We start from the raw sequence: 18,507 nt of genomic DNA, 5'->3' as shown, positions 1-18,507 counted from the left end.
GCTGATTGATAACTGCCTGCACATATTTGAAAAGGTTGTTGCTGAGACAACCAGTGCAGTCACTTTGCTAGCCAGATTGTTGTGTGTTGATGTCTGTGGCCAAATGAGTATATGCCATTGTAAGAATTCACCTCCAAAAGTTGAAAATCTTGGCTCCTTTATTTAGGTTCAGCTTCTTGACTTTGTAATGCGTAAGATGAAAAGTTGCCATCTAAGATATTCAGTAACAACAACAAAATGAAAATAAAAAATACAGCAACCTAGAGTAATAACTTTTCCAGGGTGTAAAATATTTGTAGACAAAATGTAGATATACATATTTTAAATATTCTCACCACCCCCTGCAAAAGTGGCATTCATCAAAGGTTTGCTGCAGGAAGCAGTAAGCATATACATTTTGGGAGGTTGTGAACAAAATTCAAAATGACAAATCTGCTACTGTTTATTACCCAGACTTTTGCTACAAATGCATAAATTCTAAAGTTGCATTCAAGTATATAAATGGACTTTTATCTTTCCATTTCCCCTAGCTATTACTAGGGATGTGCTTACTTTTTCCTGATATCTTTGAACTAGTAGCTCTCACTGAAGTGATAAATCTGTGTATGGGCTGTACAATTTCTCGGTGCGGATGACAGTACAGTGGAACCTTTGGTTACGTACTGTCCTCCTTATGCACGCTTCGGGTAACATGCTCCACTAACCCAGAAGTAGTTGCTCCTGGTAGCGAACTTTGCCCTGGGATGCAAGCGGAAGTGTCATGTCAGCGGCGCATGTGCAGCAGGAGGCCCCATTGGCGAAAGTGCGCCTCAGGATAAGAATGGTTTAGAGTTAAGTACGGGCCTCCGGAACAAATTTAGTTCATAACCGGAGGTACCACTGTACACATTTTGGGAATGTCCCTTATACAAGAAAATTCTTCACATAGCCTACAAGTACGTCAGGTGATTTTGCTGGGCTAAATGTCGTCTGTTGGACATCAATATTTTTTTGCGGGAGTTAATTCAGTTGTGTGAGCCCAAACCTGTGGTCTGGAATCATACAGTCTAGAACAGATATGCTACCTCAGTATGTTCCTTTGGGCCTCTTAAGTCTGCAAAGGAAAAGAGCAGAGAAAGTACAGGGAATAATAATAATAATAATAATTTATTATTTGTACCCCGCCCATCTGGCTGGGTCTCCCCAGCCACTCTGGGCGGCTTCCATAAAAACCAAAAATACACTAAAATATCACAGATTAAAAACTTCCCTGAACAGGGCTGCCTTAAGATGTCTTCTGAATGATATTGGGCCTAAGGATTCTCTTCTCCCGTCAGGTCATCTTTATTGATCCTATGCAAGAAGAAGCAGCTCACTTCATGAAACTTGTAGAAGTATTCTACTTTCAAAAGGTGCCTCTTAGGTAAGTTGAAATATGGGCAGATATGTTTCTTATACGTGATGGTGTACACTGGCGTACAGTCTGTGTAAATGTCATGTGTGGTGACCCATGGGGCCATTCTCCAGCCATTCTCTTAATTGTGTGTTAATGATTATTTGTGCTCATGATAGGGTAAGGGCAGTTAAAATCTTTTCAATCCTTTGTTTAGTATGGCAGCACCTGCACTTTGGAGTTCCCTGCCTCTTGAGATCAGGCCTTCACTGAACTCTTTTTGGCACCTGTTAAAAACATTATTTCCGAACTGTGTCGCGACACGTTAGTGTGTCGGCTGCAGTGTGTAGGTGTGTCCCCATACATTTCGTTATTACAATTTATATATGTGTCTCTTATAAGGGGTTGGGACGCAGGTGGCGCTGTGGGTTAAAGCCTCAAGCGCCTAGGGCTTGCCGATCGAAAGGTCGGCGGTTCGAATCCCTGCGGCGGGGTGCGCTCCCGCTGCTCGGTCCCAGCGCCTGCCAACCTAGCAGTTCAAAAGCACCTCCGGGTGCAAGTAGATAAATAGGGACCGCTTACCAGCGGGAAGGTAAACGGCGTTTCCGTGTGCGGCTCTGGCTCTGGCTCTGGCTCTGGCCAGAGCAGCGATGTCACGCTGGCCACGTGACCCGGAAGTGTCTCCGGACAGCGCTGGCCCCCGGCCTCTTAAGTGAGATGGGCGCACAACCCCAGAGTCTGTCAAGACTGGCCTGTACGGGCAGGGGTACCTTTACCTTTACCTTTATAAGGGGTTAGTTTAACCTCCGGTTTGCCAGTAAAGCTGAATTACTGTGTCTCTAAATGATGCATGTCTGAAAAGTGTGTCACCAACATGAAAAGTTTGGAAAGCTCTGGTTTGGACAAACCTAAGCAGTTGCTTTAAAAGTTGAGATAATTTTGATCAATTTTAGTATTTTAACTTTGTATGCTTTAAAGAGGGGTTGTGGATTTATCTTAATTGTTTTATCATTTATTTATTCATTCATTTTAATTTATATACCATCCTATACCTGCAGGTCTCAGGGCAATTCACAGGATACAATAACAATATAAAACACAGAATATATAATCAAAATAAAAACAGAAACTACCAAATTAATCCCCACCCACCCCAGCACATTTTAAAAGGGCATTGGCTATGCAAACCAGTTAAAAACAATTTTAAACATTGTTTTTTTAAAGAAACAACCAATTAAAAAGCGGTTTAAAAGAATGTAAACAGCTTTGATGGGTTCCAGGGATTCTATATAATTCTCTAATTCTGTCCAGATAGCATTTATAGTAGATTTTTTTTGGCAAGGTGTTATGGAAACCTTAATCTGCATTAAACAGCATTAAAGCTGTCCATACTTTAACCAGGACAGCAGTTACAAATGGATTACATGGGGTTATAGGTGTTGTAGTTGCGTTTAACGCTGTAGAGATGAAGCAAGCTAGACCCCCACTGGGCCTTCCACCTTTGAGGTTTTCCACATCAACCAGTGCATAAACTGTATTAGGTAAATAAAGAAATACTGTTTGCAACTGCAAGAGTTTCAGGACGGATATACTACTTTGCTTCCAATCAGTGCATGTCCTGTAACTCCATAGATTTGACAGAAGCTTCCAGAAGCACATGTGACCAGAAAGCTAGATTAGATGAACCTTGATCTCCTCTGACAGTACATTGTTTTATCAGTGGAGAATTGTTGATATTACTTTGGATTTGTTCTCAATAGAATCACCATAGAAAACTAGTTTAGGGTCCTAGGACTGGAAAGCTGTGCTTGATATACTGATTTAAAATGCTTATTGCTGCTGGCGGATGGGACAAGCAGAATTTCACAGTAAAGATGCTTAGGAACTACCAAGTACAGACTTGCAGAGAAGACTTAGCTAAAGTTAGGAGGGAAGGGATACCAGGAACTGGAGAGTCTAGGTAAAAGGGCAGGAATTTTGGCTACTAGAGAATTACTGTGCTGATATAAAACTGTTGGCATCAAGTGAGATAAATCATAGATGTTCAGGGGGAATAAGGAACACGAGTGCCAAGTCAGTTAAAGACTGAAAGTGTGCAGACATTTTTTTTTAAACCTCAGAAAAGGTTATTTATGTATGCAACAACTGCAGCCCATGTTTTGTTAGCTGCAAAATGGAAAAGGAGGGAGGTCTCAACCAAAGAAGATTGGCAACTTAAGTTGACAGAATATGCACAACTTGCAGACTTAAAGTATAGAATAAGAGAACAAGAAGAACATACATTTAAAGAAGATTGGAAAACATTTATTGAATATATGGAAAATAATTGTGTACAGCTGAAAACACTGGCAATCATTAAGATAAATTCAACAGTGTAAATAAGTTTTGATGGATGTAATAATGGAAAAGCGATTGGTATAGTTTCTGTAAAATATGCAGGGATATAAGATATGCAAAATGAACCATGGAAAGAGAAGAAGGGAAGTCATTGATATCTTAAGTATGTAAAATGTTTATCTGAATTTGTAAAACAGAAAATATAATAAAAATCATATTAAAAAAGAAAATGTGCAGACATGATTTTGATGGTGTGGTTTTGAATAGGACATGGACATCTGTTTTGAGAGGTCAAGGTAGGAGATAAGGTTTTTCAGCAGAAGTAAAGATCATTTTAGGACCTGAACCATCAGCAAAATCAGGGATAAAGGATGACCTCGGAGGAGGGTCCGGTTCTTCCGGTATCTGTGTTTGATGAATAGGGAAAGCTAGGAAGTTTACTTCACAAATAACGTGGTGAAGGCAATTTGTTGGGACAATTTTTCTCTGCTTCAGAACTATCTTGTTCTAGAGTGAAGTCCCATTAATCTGGAAAATTCTCTTTAGCCTGTATGAGTATCTATTTATCTCTATCGCTTAGAATATTTTCTGTAGTGGGGAACTATGTTTCTTACCCAAAAGATCCTTTTGAATTTTAGTATCTTCTGGTCAGCAGTCTAACTAGCAGGCAAAATCCTCCATGAACCTATGGCTACATGAGAGCTGTCTGCAGTCAGATGTCATAATTGGATTGAGCTCACACTTTCAGAGAGGTAACCCTAAATTAAAACCTTTCTCTAAGCAGGTTTAGGCTATCTAGTCCTCCAGTTTATCTCTTTCACTGCCTGCACAGTCAACGTCACTAATGGTAGATGGTTTCATAACAATTAAATTGCTTTTATTTGCTGTAGGCCACTGCCACTCACTTTAATATTTTGAATGTTGCCAGTTTATTCTTGCTGTTTGGATTCACATTCAACGTGTCTATAATCTGCTTTTAATGTGGTTTTATAAAATGCTGCAACTCTTACAGAATTTTCATTTCTTTTCTGAACAGAATTGGGTTTGTTTTCGTCCTAAATACCGATGAAGTCGTTGACGGAAACAAGGATGCAGGTGTAGCTTTATGGAGAGCTTTTAACTTCGTTGCAGATGAAATGGATATCCCTGCGGCTTTTACTGCCATGACGAGAGTTAGTGCTTGTAAAATATTTTTAAAACAATCCTTTTTTTCAAGGTTACCTGTATTTTTCTACACGTACAAAGTAGCCACGGGGCATACTATTTAAATGCATTTATTTTTTAAAAATACTTTTCCGTAAGAAGTTGCCAAGCTTTCCTGGTGGGGCGGGGGTGGGTGCAGATCCATGTGCCTTTTGGCACAGATCTTAGCCTGAATGGGCCAAAAACATAAAATTCAGCTCCCTGCCTCGGAATAGAGACGCACGCCCCCAACTCAGTGCATGCAATTGAGACATATAAGCAGGAAGTCTCAGCTAGCTTCAGATGACTCATGCAAACGGAGAAATGCAGCACAGGTGAAAGCAAAGGAGACCTAAAGAATCGCTAGGCAAGCCCGTGGTGTGTGTGTGTGTGGAGGCAGATTAGAATTTCCTTACTCTTAACCCAACTGTGGTTAAACTGGAAAACATGGAACTGAATTCAGGTAGATGATAGTAAAAAAAAAAAAGGGGGAGACAGTGAATTCAGTGTTAGGCATTATTATGAAACATATTTAGCATCCATCCTTGAGTGCTTTTGCCAGGCCAGTAAGGGGCTGTGTTTATTTTTGTGTCCTTGTCTGGCCCTGCCCACTTTTGGGGTGTGGTACCACCCACTGCTGAAATGCAACACACCCACACACCCTGTCCTGCAAAGAGCTTTCCACACTAGTAATCTGGTTGTCGGGCTGAAAGACTTCCTGACCCCCTGGTGTAAATGGCTTCTGCCCAGCAGTTTGGGATTGTTAAGGACAGAAACGCTAAACAAATGGATTTGAGAGAGTTGGTGCACTCCTGCTTAACAGGAACCCTGGAGGAGGAAGGTAAATTCCAGGTGCTTAAGCGCGGGTTAAAGCTGAAGCTTGCAGAATAAAATCATGAAAAGGTAGCTCTTTAATTTTATCTAACACTCTCATGAAGCCGTCAGGATTCCAGTGCTCCCAAAGCTGTTCTAGGGAGGCTGTCCTAGAATTATGTGCCAGTAATAGAAATCTCCCCATTTCTAACCTAACTTTATTAGTGGCTAATTTATAGCTGTGAGGTTTTATGCCTCCCTACTTGTCTTCCCTTAAATAGCTCCGACGGCTAAGCTGTGATATTTCTAACATGACTGCATATTTAGCAGTTTACTCATATTTCTGGGCTTCTGGAAGAGAGTAGGCAACAAGACAGCTTTATTATGTAAATATTTGCTTTGCTTGCTTGATGCATTTCATGGCTGGGTACTGGAAGGATGTAAGATGGATGCATGTAATTGTGCAGAAAATAAAGGGTGGTTTTATTCTCTCTCCTGAATTTCTTCTTTTCCCCTAAGTGCCCAGAAATGCATATGATGGATGAGTTTAAGAGTGAAAGTTCATTGAAGTTTAATTGGCGGAGGCATTAAAGTGTGCCGTCTCTTGGTTACTGCTGAAAAACCTGGTAATAAAATGAGCTAGATGGGCCTGTGATTGGGCGGCAGGAGCCTTTAAAATCCACTTGCAGCTTGGCAATAAAAATTTAATATAATATGAATACATCAGTAGAATGGGTGATCACATTTCTTTATCTGTTCCTCTCTCTCTTTTAATTAGATGTACCATGAAGTAGAAGAGGGAGGTGTACTTTCTGTGGGGCATGTGAAGCGTTTTCTTGTCACAGGGTTTCCTCATGCTGACTTGCAAGATATCTTGGGTGTCGATTCTGATTATGATGAGAACAGACAGGTAGGAACAGTACAGAGTTGCAAGAGGATGTACAAAAAACCCCATTTTTTAAAGTATTGGGTGGATGGCACAAATTCACGGGCATTGAATACTGAGGTTTTGGAATATCAGATGTTTGAGGAGGTACAATATTTCATTTCCCACAATACCTATGCCACAGAGTCTGGAATATCGGCAAAGCGACATTGATGCTGTAATGCAGGAAATGGCCAGGATCAGAGGTGTGGGTGTATCTTCTAAAATTAGTCTTATAGGCTCTGTTGTTTGAGGGTCAACAGGGAAACAGAAAACAACACTATCCTAATACATCTTACAGGCAGCAGTTCTGTTCTCAGTCCCCTGGGAGGCGTGCCCCATTGAGCTCAGTGGGCCTTGCTTTTGAGCCGCCGTGCATAGGATTGCAGTGTTAGTCATCCTAAATCCACTTCTGTAAATTCAACTTGATGCTTGGCTTTGTAAGTAAGCAGGAAAGGCAGATAGGCAGCTATCATTCAAAACAGTGGCGTTACCTTGTTTGACTTGCCTGTCATGAGGTCTTTTTTCACCTATGACAGTGCATGTTCAACCAGCTTTCCATATTTTCATCAATGCATTGATTTGAAAGAATAAATAAATGAAGTATTTTAATGTTGTCAACTGATCTGCAGGTCTAAATGAAATGCGGAGGGTTGGATAGCGAAGAAGTTAGTTAAACCTAGTTCTCATTTGTCTTCGTGTTAGTTTTGACTTGTCCCATTGATTCCAGTGGGTGCTGTGTTCGACTAACTTAACCTGAATTCAACCCAAATACTGTTAATGCATTGTTTCAGGAAATCATGTTCTCAGCCGGTGATTGCCAGTCCCCCTGCCTTTAAAATAACTGTTTGAAAAGTTGTAAAGGAATAATAAATCACTTTGCTCCTCACCTGTCCCAGCAAGCGATGCATAGATGTTTGTGTTCATTTTCCCTTGATATCTAATCACTACTTTTCCACAGTCAGCTGTATATAATTGGGACATCTTTGCTCCATCTAGGCAGGAGCGATGTTTTATAAGAAGACTGGCCTGGGTCCATTGCCTCAAGCTCTCTTTAATGGCGTGCCCTTTAACAGAAAAGAGATGAATCTTGCAGAGCTACAAACCTCTCTGGTGAAGATCATGGATGCCACAGAGTCCTTCCAGCGGGCAGTGTTCTTGGTATGTTTCAAATTTTATTTTATTTTAAAGCAAATGCTCAGTGAAATAATGGCTAGTCGATTGCTTAAGTTGTGCTTATGTTCTACATTTTTTATAACGAGGCGGTTTGGAATTAATCTTGTGAAAACTTAAATGGCATCATTATTTTAATTTGCAGCCATGATTTTGAAAGCTAATATATAATTATTATCCATGCTTTAGAATTTAACTAAGCCCTTGTTAATCCTTGAGATGCTTGGAACCACAGTATAAAGACAAATGTTGCTACAAAAATGTGGACTGGATAAGAAGACATTTCCCTCCACTATCCTTTTCTTCAAATGATTGAATAATTTGTGTGAGTGTGATGTTCTAACCACCTTCCTGACTTCACTTTTTCCTTCCTCGCCTTTTTCTTCACGGTAACCTCTGTCTTTTGCCCATTCTAATCATAATAATAACAACAGTAAAAGCCCCATTTGGCTTATCTGCTTGGCTTTTTCTTGCCTTCCCTTCATTCCTCTTCTCCCTGTGGTTGTTTTAGCGGAAGGCGGAAGTGGAGTACAATGTATTTTTTTGCCCTTTGCAAAGCTCCTCACAACCCGCTCTGGATCCACGGCGCCTGGCTGGAGGTGTGTGTTATACTGGCACCCCAACACCTGCTTGTTGCATCTCTGGAAAGGGAGAATGATAGCAAATGAGCCCACAATTTCTGCCTCTGACAGCTGCATTGTAGCTTGCAAGGCACTTGAAAAAGGGCAAGCACCTGGAGCCAGCGGAGCAGGCCATTAGCATTCCTGTGCAAGCCATTAAACCTTCAGAGCAGGAAGCCAGGTGATCCCAATATATGGGGGAATGAATCATTAGGATCCATGCTTTCTTAGGAGCATCTGCTTGAAGCTTGTTTAACTGCTTGTTTCCTGCTTCATCTGAAAGGCAGAGAAGATTCCTGGAGTGGCTACACAGAACAGTGTGAGCTCTTAGAAATGCTTTATTCTGCCTCAGCCTCCAGACAATGAGGAGTTTTTAAGGAGTCACCAATTCCCCCTGGTCAAAAAATTATTATTTTTAACTCTCCCTTGCCCTAACTCTTTGCAGCCCAGCGGCCAACCCATCCCACATGCTTTTAAGCTTAATGTTGATGTTCGGAGACAATTTAACCAAAGAGGCATTTCTGGAGGAAGTTTCCTCTGAACATGGGGACAAACTTCGACTCCCTCCCACCCTCCGTCTCCTTCTGAACGTAATGGTCAACCTAAGGCTGTTTTGCTATTAACTTCCAAACATAAAGCCCTTCACAAAATTACCATATTTTTTGCACCATAACACTCACTTTTTTCCTCCTAGAAAGTAAGGGGAAATGTCTGTGTGTGTTATGGAGCGAATGCCTGCGGGTGGCGAGGGGGGGGGGATCTGCTGCAGTCATGAGCAGAGGATCCATGGTTCCCCTTCCTTCCCTCCTCCGTGGTTACAAAGCCTGGATCCACATGGATCCTCAGGATTTTTGCATTGGGCTACTCCAAACTCACTGTCAGATCACATGTCTGTGGCTACAGCATGAACCACAAAAATCATATATCCACTATTTCGTTTAGAATATATATTTTTTTGTTTTCCTCCTCTAAAAACTACGTGCGTGTTATGGTCTGGTGCGTGTTATAGAGCGAAAAATACGGTATATAAGCAGGTGTGTTCTAACACTCTTCTTCATAGATGGCATTCTTCCCTGGAGAGAGAAGAAATTGCTCCACCATCTTCTGATCATTTTGTACTGATTTCAGACAACCTTATTACCAACACCAGGGGTTGACCCACATGACTCAATTGTTAGTCCAGAATATGATGATGGAGACTGGGTTGACGGGTCTCAAGTTAAAGATTGAGGGGTCTCAAGTTTCACATCACCTCTTTTATAACTCCCTCTATATGCCACTGCTATTCACAACTCTGGCAGCTCTTCCTCAATAGCCCTTCTGCAGAGCCAACCCAATGCCACTTAAGGGAGGAGTGCTGATTGAACCCAAAGCCATTCTAGCCTCTGTTCCATTTTTTAAAAATAACAGGATTCACCTTCATTATAAAAAAAGATATCTTGGGCTAACGAGTATTATAGTCTAGAGCCTGAATTTATGGACTCTTGGAAGCTCCCAGCAGCTGACACTCCAGGCTCTAGTCTCCAAATTTCTCCCTGACAAAGATGGGGATGCTCAACTGAAAAACGCCACTGAGGGGAGGATTTCACCTTACACAGCATCCTGTAGAAGGTCATCAGGACTTCTCAGTTTTGAAATTCACTCCCTGCCCCCTTAGGAAGAAGAAGGCGGCTTTGGATTTGATATCCCGCCTTTCACTCCCCTTAAGGAGCCTCAAAGCGGTTAACATTCTCCTTTTCCTTCCTCCCCCACAACAAACACTCTGTGAGGTGAGTGGGGCTGAGAGGCTTCAGAGAAGTGTGACTGGCCCAAGGTCACCCAGGAGCTGCATGTGGAGGAGCAGGGAAGCGAACCCGGTTCACCAGATTACGAGTCTACCGTTCTTAACCACTACACCATGCTGGCTAGGTGTCCTACATTTTTCATGCACTGGTAGCTCTTTTATTTAGCTCATTTTTTTTATCAAGATAGTATGCATTTCCCCTCTCCTTTTTAGTGTTGGCATAAAATTCCAGTAAAATTGGTGAATATGCAAACTGGATTATGGGAGCTGCCTACTTCTGGCAAGTTCTCTTCCTGCCTTTGACCACAAGTTCGAGCTGTTACCCGCCCCAATGACCTTTTACAGGCACTGGTACTTTTCAAATAGGTACCAATAGAACGATCTAAAGTTATTGAGTGGTGCGGAAACTGAACTGCTGTTGTTTTGCTTTCAGGGCGTGCTGAATGACCATACAAACGCAGTAGACTTCATCATGGAGCAACAGAATGTAGTTTCACATATACATGACAAGATTCTTGATCCTCGAAGAAGATATTTGAACTTTGCGTCCCCATCAGGTAAACCCAAGTACTGCTTCTTTTCTTTCTGTCAGCCCTAAGTTTGATTTCATATTTGATATTAACAAGCCATTTTTTAATTTTTGCAGTGCCTATAGATACAAACGATTTCTCAACTTTTTCCTTCTTGGACTCTCAAGATAAGACTTTTGTTATTTCAGAAAACATGAAGTATGTTACAAGGAAAGGTACATTTTGTTTTTGTTCAACTGTTGTTATGAAACATTCATAGAGCAATGTCTGATGCAAGCTGAATGGTTTACCAAGATTAGTTATAACATTGTATTGTTGCTTTAAGCTACATAAAAAACCCTCAAATATACATTCAATACAGTGGTGCCCCGCAAGACGAACGCCTCGCAAGACGGAAAACCCGCTAGATGAAAGGGTTTTCCATTTTGGAGGCACTTCGCAAAACGAATTTCCCTATGGGCTTGCTTCGCAAGACGAAATGTCTTGCGAGTTCCTGCGGGTTCCCCCCCCTTTTTCCCCCTTTTCCTAAGCCGCTAAGCCGCTTATCAGCTGTTCCACTGATTAGCCGCTTAACAGCTGATCGCTAAAAGCCGCTAAACCGCTAATAGCGCTAATCCGCTAAGCTGTCAATGGGCTTGCTTCGCAAGACGAAAAAACCGCTATACGAAGAGCCTAACGGAACGGATTAATTTCGTCTTGCGAGGCACCACTGTACACCGTATTTTTTGCTCTATAAGACTCACTTTTTCCCTCCTAAAAAGTAAGGGGAAATGTGTGTGCGTCTTATGGAACGAATGCAGGCTGCGCAGCTATCCCAGAAGCCAGAACAGCAAGATGGTTCGCTGTGCAGCAATCCCTCTTGTTGTTCTGGCTTCAGAAATTCAGAAAGTTTTTTTTCTTGCTTTCCTCCTCCAAAAACTAGGTGCGTCTTATGGTCTGGTGCATCTTATAGAGTAAAAAATACGGTAATTTGATTCAATATAATTCAAATATAACAAGATCCTTAAATGTAACTTAAATATAACAAGATCCAAATTTGGGACAAGTACTCTTAGGTAAGAGAACCCCAGCAGAGATTTAAAACCACAAAATACGCAGCAAAGTAAAGCGTGGAAATATAGCCTGTTAGACCTTTAAAATATGCGCCTCCAAGTGAGTTCCAAAATGTTCCCTAAAAAGTTTCTTTCCAAAGTTTTCCTCTTTCCCCTAGCATAAGAAAAGGCCACATGTTTGGTAAGTTTTAAAAATGGTTTACTTACAACTCTCCAAAGGTCAGATTCATGTGCTTCACATTTATTGAATAAATGGAAAATAATTGTGTACAGCTGAAAACGCTGGCAGCATTAAGATAAATTTAACAGTGTAAATAAGTTTTGTTGGATGTAATAATGGAAAGCCAATTGGTATAGTTTTTGTGAAATATGCAGGGATATAAGATGTGTAAAATGAACCATGGAAAGAGAAGAAGGGAGTCATTGATATCTTAAGTATGTAAAGTGTTTATCTGAAATTGTAAAACAGAAAATTTCATTAAAAAAGAAAAGATTCACATGCTTCAGAAAAGTTTTACAGGCAGTAAAACTTAGCTTAGTTACAAAATGGTGAAAGTTCCTAAATTATTAGTATAAGAACTCAAGAGTGGCTTGTGAGAGCCATGTGCTTGGGCTGGAGCAACCACCTCAAACCTCTTCAAGTGCTGAGCTTCTCAAGTAGACTGGGAAGAACAAAGGCTTGATTACCTAGTTTCTACAAAGGTGAAGGGAAGTGGACCTAGCTAAGCCTGGCAGGACTGCTTACTCTATGGTATTAACCTCTTCATGCATTGATTAGACTTAAGCATGTTAGTTATATGCGACTGGTTATCCCACACATGGGGCATCTGTTAATGTCATATCAGCCACATTCTGTCCCAATGTGTGCAATTGATTGTGAACACGGATTCAACAACTGGTTCTTAAATTGGCTTAGTCGAAATACAACATTCCCAGTCAGTGACAATGGCTACTTCAGTTGGCGTGCTGTGCACTTAGTAAGGAGATGTCGGCTGCACAATACTTCCTCCTCCTCTTGCATGGCATTCCTCCCTTTGTAGAGCTAATCGTAGTTCGGCATTATATTTGTGGTTCGAGGACCCGACCCCCGCAATGTGAAATGAATACACAAGGACACGTGATATAAGGTTAATGGGCAAGGAAAGGCCACAACTTTATTGATTATAGCAGTGAAAATGTATTGGCTTAGGCATTGGATCTCTAAAACAAGTGGGTTTATTCATCAGTAGGTGGAGCCTGTTGATGCTAATCCAACTATAGGCTCTCCCCTGATGTCACCGAGGGTCGTGCCATGGCCTCCCGCCAAGCAGGCATCGGACAGAATACACGACCGCCAGATTCCTTTAACGGAATACCCAAAAATTGAAGGCATAGGCGATGGCCACACCTAGCACTTCGACGCACCACAACACATTATTCCAACGCCTAACCTACCCACCAATACCACAAAAGTTGTGACGATTGCTACGAGGTAGGCGAAAAAACCAAAAAGCCTAATGCCAAATGGAAAAACTCCTACCAGGCCCCCTGGGCAACCGGGGCGACCAACCTAAGGTCCATAGCAAGGCCAATGACCTAACCCTAACTCAAAGGGAGTGGAGGGTGGTTGACTCGCGACGAGACGACGGCGAAGAATGAGGCCGGGGAGAGGCTGGCGCTGCAGCAAAAGGCTGCCGAACACGCCCCCTCTGGGGCACCTGGTTGGATGCCTACAGAGGGGCGTGGGCGCCAGCCAGGTGAGGTGGAGGCAGGGGGCTAACGCCCCCTGCTAGGGGCGGTGCTCGGGCTCCCGTCCACAACCACTCCCCTCTCTTCCAGGGAGGAGAGTCTTTGTGCCAGGAATAAGACTTAAGTACATAAGCCTTCTGCAGTCGTTTTTCCCTCCTGTCGTGCAATGGGGAGAGTGGGGCCTTGCTCAATGGCTGTTCTGGTGCAGACCCACCCCCTGCCAACTGCACTTTGGGGCTGAAGTTCGGTGCGTGCACAAGCTCTGAAGATGATTTAGAATTGTTGAATCATGCGAGGGGTCTACGCTTGTAGACTAGGCTATCTGATTCAGACATTCAGGCAAGGGGTGGGTCCAGTAGGGGCAGCGTCCTGCCCTCTCCTTGCTGCTTCAGTCATATGTCACATTATTGTAAGAACATGGGGTGAGTGGTGCTGCCCCAAATACTTACTAGCATATTTTAAAATAGCTCTGTACAGTGGTACCTCGGGCTACAGACGCTTCAGGTTACGGACACTTCAGGTTACAGACTCCGCTAACCCAGAAATAGTACCTCAGGTTAAGAACTTTGCTTCAGGATGAGAACAGAAATCGCACGGCAACAGTGGGAGGCCCCATTAGCTAAAGTCGTACCACAGGTAAAGAACAGTTTCAGGTTAAGAACGGACCTATGGAACGAATTAAGTTCTTAACCCAAGGTACCACTGTATACAGCAATCCATACTTCTGTTCTGTCAGTGCACTCTTCTTCATGCACTTCCCTTTTTATTTTTTTTAATGTTGAAAAGTGAAAATGTTCGATCTGGGTTCTTTCCCTCCCTTTTCTTTTTTTAGATGAAGATGTAGTATACCCAGGCACCATATGGATCGTTGCTGATTTTGATAACCCAGATGGGAGGCAACTGCTTTCAAATGCCCTGAAATACCTGGTCAGTGCCGTAAAATTCCTGTCTCCGCATAGTATGAGTCCAGCCAGGTAATCTCTCTCAGTAAGGCTCTGAAGGAGGATAGCGATGGAAACACAAATAACGGCAACAGTATTTGATCACTATGGAATGGTCTCACTAACCTAATATCTTATCGCCTTTCCATAAAATAAAATAAAAAGTTTTAAGGAAATAGGCAAGCTTAGCTACTGAACAATTCTCAAAGCTGCCAAGGAATTGGACTGAAAAAGCCAAAGAGAGTTGGAAGAAATAGGCCAGATGAAAGATGCTGACTTCTTTTGACATCTCTGTATTATATGTAATGGTACAAGCTCATTATACACATGCAGTTTACTATGACGGCACCCAAACCCTTCATTTAGCGAGAGTGTATCTAATAAGGAAGGAAGGAAATGATTATGGGAATGATCCAATGTCCATACTGAGCAGTGCATGCCCATTTCTGCATTTGGGATGAACCAAATGGTTGCCTAAATAAATAAAATTTTAAAGTATCTGACACTTCCAGAGTAAATAACTGTCCTATAAATCTGGTTTTACTGTGCCAAACTGATATTTTTCCTGGACTTTCATAATGTTCAGGAAAACAGCCATTGCAGCCTCCTGCTCTAAAAGATAAGCTGGCATCTTTTGAGTTGGATCCAAACTAAGGTAGTGTGCTTTAGACACATTTGTCTTTGTTGGCTTGATGGTTCAAAGTATACCACCTTTTATATGCTATATAAGAATTCAGGTCAGTGTATTCTGCTCTGGTCAGACCTCACCTGGAGTACTGTGTCCAGTTCTGGGCACCACAGTTCAAGAAGGACACTGACAAACTGGAACGTGTCCAGAGGAGGGCAACCAAAATGGTCAAAGGCCTGGAAACGATGCCTTATGAGGAACGGCTAAGGGAGCTGGGCATGTTTAGCCTGGAGAAGAGGAGGTTAAGGGATGATATGATAGCCATGTTCAAATATATAAAAGGATGTCACATAGAGGAGGCAGAAAGGTTGTTTTCTGCTGCTCCAGAGAAGCGGACACAGAGCAATGGTTCCAAACTACAAGAAAGAAGATTCCACCTAAACATTAGGAAGAACTTCCTGACAGTAAGAGCTGTTCGACAGTGGAATTTGCTGCCAAGGAGTGTGGTGGAGTCTCCTTCTTTGGAGGTCTTTAAGCAGAGGCTTGACAACCATATGTCAGGAGTGCTCTGATGGTGTTTCCTGCTTGGCAGGGGGTTGGACTTGATGGCCCTTGTGGTCTCTTCCAACTCTATGATTCTATGATTAAATTCAATGGGACTAGTTAATTGTGACCCATAAGTCCCATTGATTTCAACTGGACTAATATATACCGTATTTTTTGTTCTATAAGACGCACCAGACCACAAGACACACCTAGTTTTTGGAGGAGGAAAACAAGAAAAAAAATATTCTGAATCTCAGAAGCCAGAACAGCAAGAGGGATCACTGCACAGTGAAAGCAGCAATCCCTCTTGCTGTTCTGGCTTCTGGGATAGCTGCGCAGCCTGCATTCGCTCCATAAGATGCACACACATTTCCCCTTACTTTTTAGGAGGGAAAAAGTGAGTCTTATAGAGCAAAAAATATGGTAACTAACTTTGGACCCAACACTGTATCTTGGCTGCTCCTACTGTAACAGTTCTGAATTCTGCTTTACATGCATGAACTATCCATAAGGTTCAGCGTTTTGGATACTTGAGTGCAGGGAGTAACATAAATTCTAATCATTATTGATGCAGAGCAGAACTCCGACATATAGTTAGCAGAGTGAAAACATGTTGCAGGATTCCCAAAGAAATAGACCAGAGGCAATTAATATTTCACCCAGCAGAGTTTTACTGCTACTTAAGGCAGATAAGCGTAATGGTCACAAATCCAACACATTCAGGATTCACACTGTACTTAAGAAATCCAGTTGCAGCAGAGTTAACTTAAACTTACAATAACTTACAATAAGACTAAAACCTTAACACTAAGCATACTATATACAGAACACTACACCAGAAGGAAAGAGAGATAGAAAGTGAAACTCGGGTTCCTTCTGGCCCTGCTTTTATATAGTCAGTATGACCTTGACAGAAAGAGAAAACGGAACCAATTTAAGCCCGCTGTACTCAACTTCTCTGAAGGAATAACCCAAACATCATGAACCTTCTGCTTGTTTCTAGGCAGAATAGAAACGTAGGTGTCAGGTAGAAACTTTCAGCTTGCACCAGTTTCTCTCACACACAGAAACTTCCATAACCCTCTTGAATTAATTAAAATAGGAAAGATCTCTACAATACTTTCTATACCAAGAAATGCAAACTGAGAGGGAGGCGGGACTATAACATTTATGCCCTGCTTGTAAACATCCTAGAAACTTGTTGTTGGTTGAGATTAGATTGCTAGACTACATGGAGCCTTGGTTTGATTCCATAGGCTTATAATGCCATTCTCAGAAAAGAAGAGCCAATTCACACTTCATCAGCAAGCCTGTTTATTGCGTGTACACCATTGTTTGCAGTGACAAACACAACAAAGTGTAAAAGGGAGCTTATTCGGCATATATTGGGAGCGACAGCCAATTGCTCTCATTTTTTCAAAGCATCTCCCCATCAGCCTTACCTGCTTTGAAAACATGAGAGTTGATAACAAGGAAAGGAGAGGCAAGGGTACTGAAGGATGAATGTATTTAGGCTTCACTCCAGTTGCAGATGCAGACTGACAGGCTTATCAAAAGGCTTCATAGGAAAAGTGGGTTATGAGAAGGGATTTGAAGGAAGAGAGAGAGAGAGAGTTGGTGGTCTGGGAGGGACTTGCAGGCATTGACTGTAATAATAAGTAAACATGTAACCTCTGTCTGTGTCTTACAGAAAACTAGCAGTCATGTACAGCTTGGGGTTGTGCATAATCCTGCATCGAAAATAACTGAAGATAACACTGTCATTGCAAGGGCAATCCTGGCAGCTTTTCTAACGCAGAAAAACGCTAGTCTGAAAAACTTTCTCGGTCGGATTCTAAAAGAGGACACGGCAAGATCTCTCGCTACGGGAACTAAAATCAAGACACTTCTTGTTCCGGTTAGTAGTTTTATACTCCCTTTACTCTCTTTGCATTTGCTGAACGTACAAGACAGCGAAGTAATTTTAAAGGAGGGCCCTTCTCATTTGGTGCTGTTGCACTGTGAATTCAAGGAGAAACTGATTTAAGTGTATGGAAGTGCTATTGCCAGGCTGGATTTGACACCCAGTCTCTCTTTGGGGGAGATGTTTTAGCTTATCTGACCTGGGAGATATCTTGTTACTTTTCTGTTCTAGGGCATGAATAACGATGCGTTTGAGAAGAAGTACAACACGATAGGTGTCGATGTGATTCAGGCTCACCAGATATTTTGTCGGGAGGTTCTTAAGCTGCTTCCTGGACAAATGGCTGTTGTTAGTAATGGCAGGGTAAGTAATCAAGTAAACTCGTTTGTAAGACTGACTTCACTTAGCTTATTGAGAAAGCCCAGCTCTTGCTCTTTTTTCATCTCACTGGCAACTTCGTATCCACCATTCCAAACCAGCAGTAGGGAACCTCTGGTTGTGGGCCTCATTTGGCACAGAAGGGTCCTAGTTTTACCCGCAAGGTCCTAATCTTCCCCAAACCAGGCCCATATGCCCTACACCTGATGTCATATATAAGAGTTTGCAGGAAGGTATAGATCTGGCTCTTTTCTGTAAGCAGACACTGCTGAACAGCTGATGGTTGGTGTCTGCAAACCTCTGAGCCTTTACTCACAGTGTTTCATTTCAAATAACCCAAAGGACAGCATTTCTCCTGGTGTCCCAGTTGCATTATTGAAACGTCCTGCAGGGGTTGAGTGAGGTCAGGATTCAGGCTGCTGGCTGGATCCATTTCCCCACCCAAACACATTATACTTGGGCTTGGGGTCCTATTTATTTTTATTTATTTATTAAATTTCTATACCGCCCTATACCCAGAGGTCTCAGGGCAGTTCACAGAACAAGGTCAACATAAAAACCGGATGTCAGGGGTTCAGGAGCAGAGGCACAGGGAA

At 42.1% G+C, this 18,507-nt stretch overlaps 1 protein-coding gene across 4 annotated transcripts in view; it reads left to right on the top strand.

Moving 5' to 3' along the window:
* The window catches only part of UGGT2 (UDP-glucose glycoprotein glucosyltransferase 2), an 82,647-nt gene that overhangs the window by 39,434 nt on the left and 24,706 nt on the right, over positions 1–18,507 (top strand). For all 4 annotated transcript variants that reach the window (XR_013837847.1, XM_079972426.1, XM_079972427.1 and 1 more), the window contains 9 exons: positions 1,317–1,402; positions 4,746–4,881; positions 6,483–6,614; positions 7,629–7,790; positions 10,639–10,762; positions 10,852–10,950; positions 14,348–14,442; positions 17,321–17,527; positions 17,765–17,896. Coding sequence is in view for 3 of the 4 variants with exons in the window: in XM_079972426.1 (XP_079828552.1) it covers positions 1,317–1,402; positions 4,746–4,881; positions 6,483–6,614; positions 7,629–7,790; positions 10,639–10,762; positions 10,852–10,950; positions 14,348–14,442; positions 17,321–17,527; positions 17,765–17,896 (1,173 nt within the window). In the remaining variant the exon portion in view is untranslated. The remainder of the gene's footprint in view (positions 1–1,316; positions 1,403–4,745; positions 4,882–6,482; positions 6,615–7,628; positions 7,791–10,638; positions 10,763–10,851; positions 10,951–14,347; positions 14,443–17,320; positions 17,528–17,764; positions 17,897–18,507) is intronic.

Source organism: Podarcis cretensis (assembly GCF_951804945.1).
Source record: "Podarcis cretensis genome assembly, chromosome: 4".
Lineage (NCBI taxonomy): Eukaryota > Metazoa > Chordata > Lepidosauria > Squamata > Lacertidae > Podarcis > Podarcis cretensis.
Note: the sequence above shows the minus strand (reverse complement) of the source record. Positions and strands in the feature narration are given on the sequence as shown.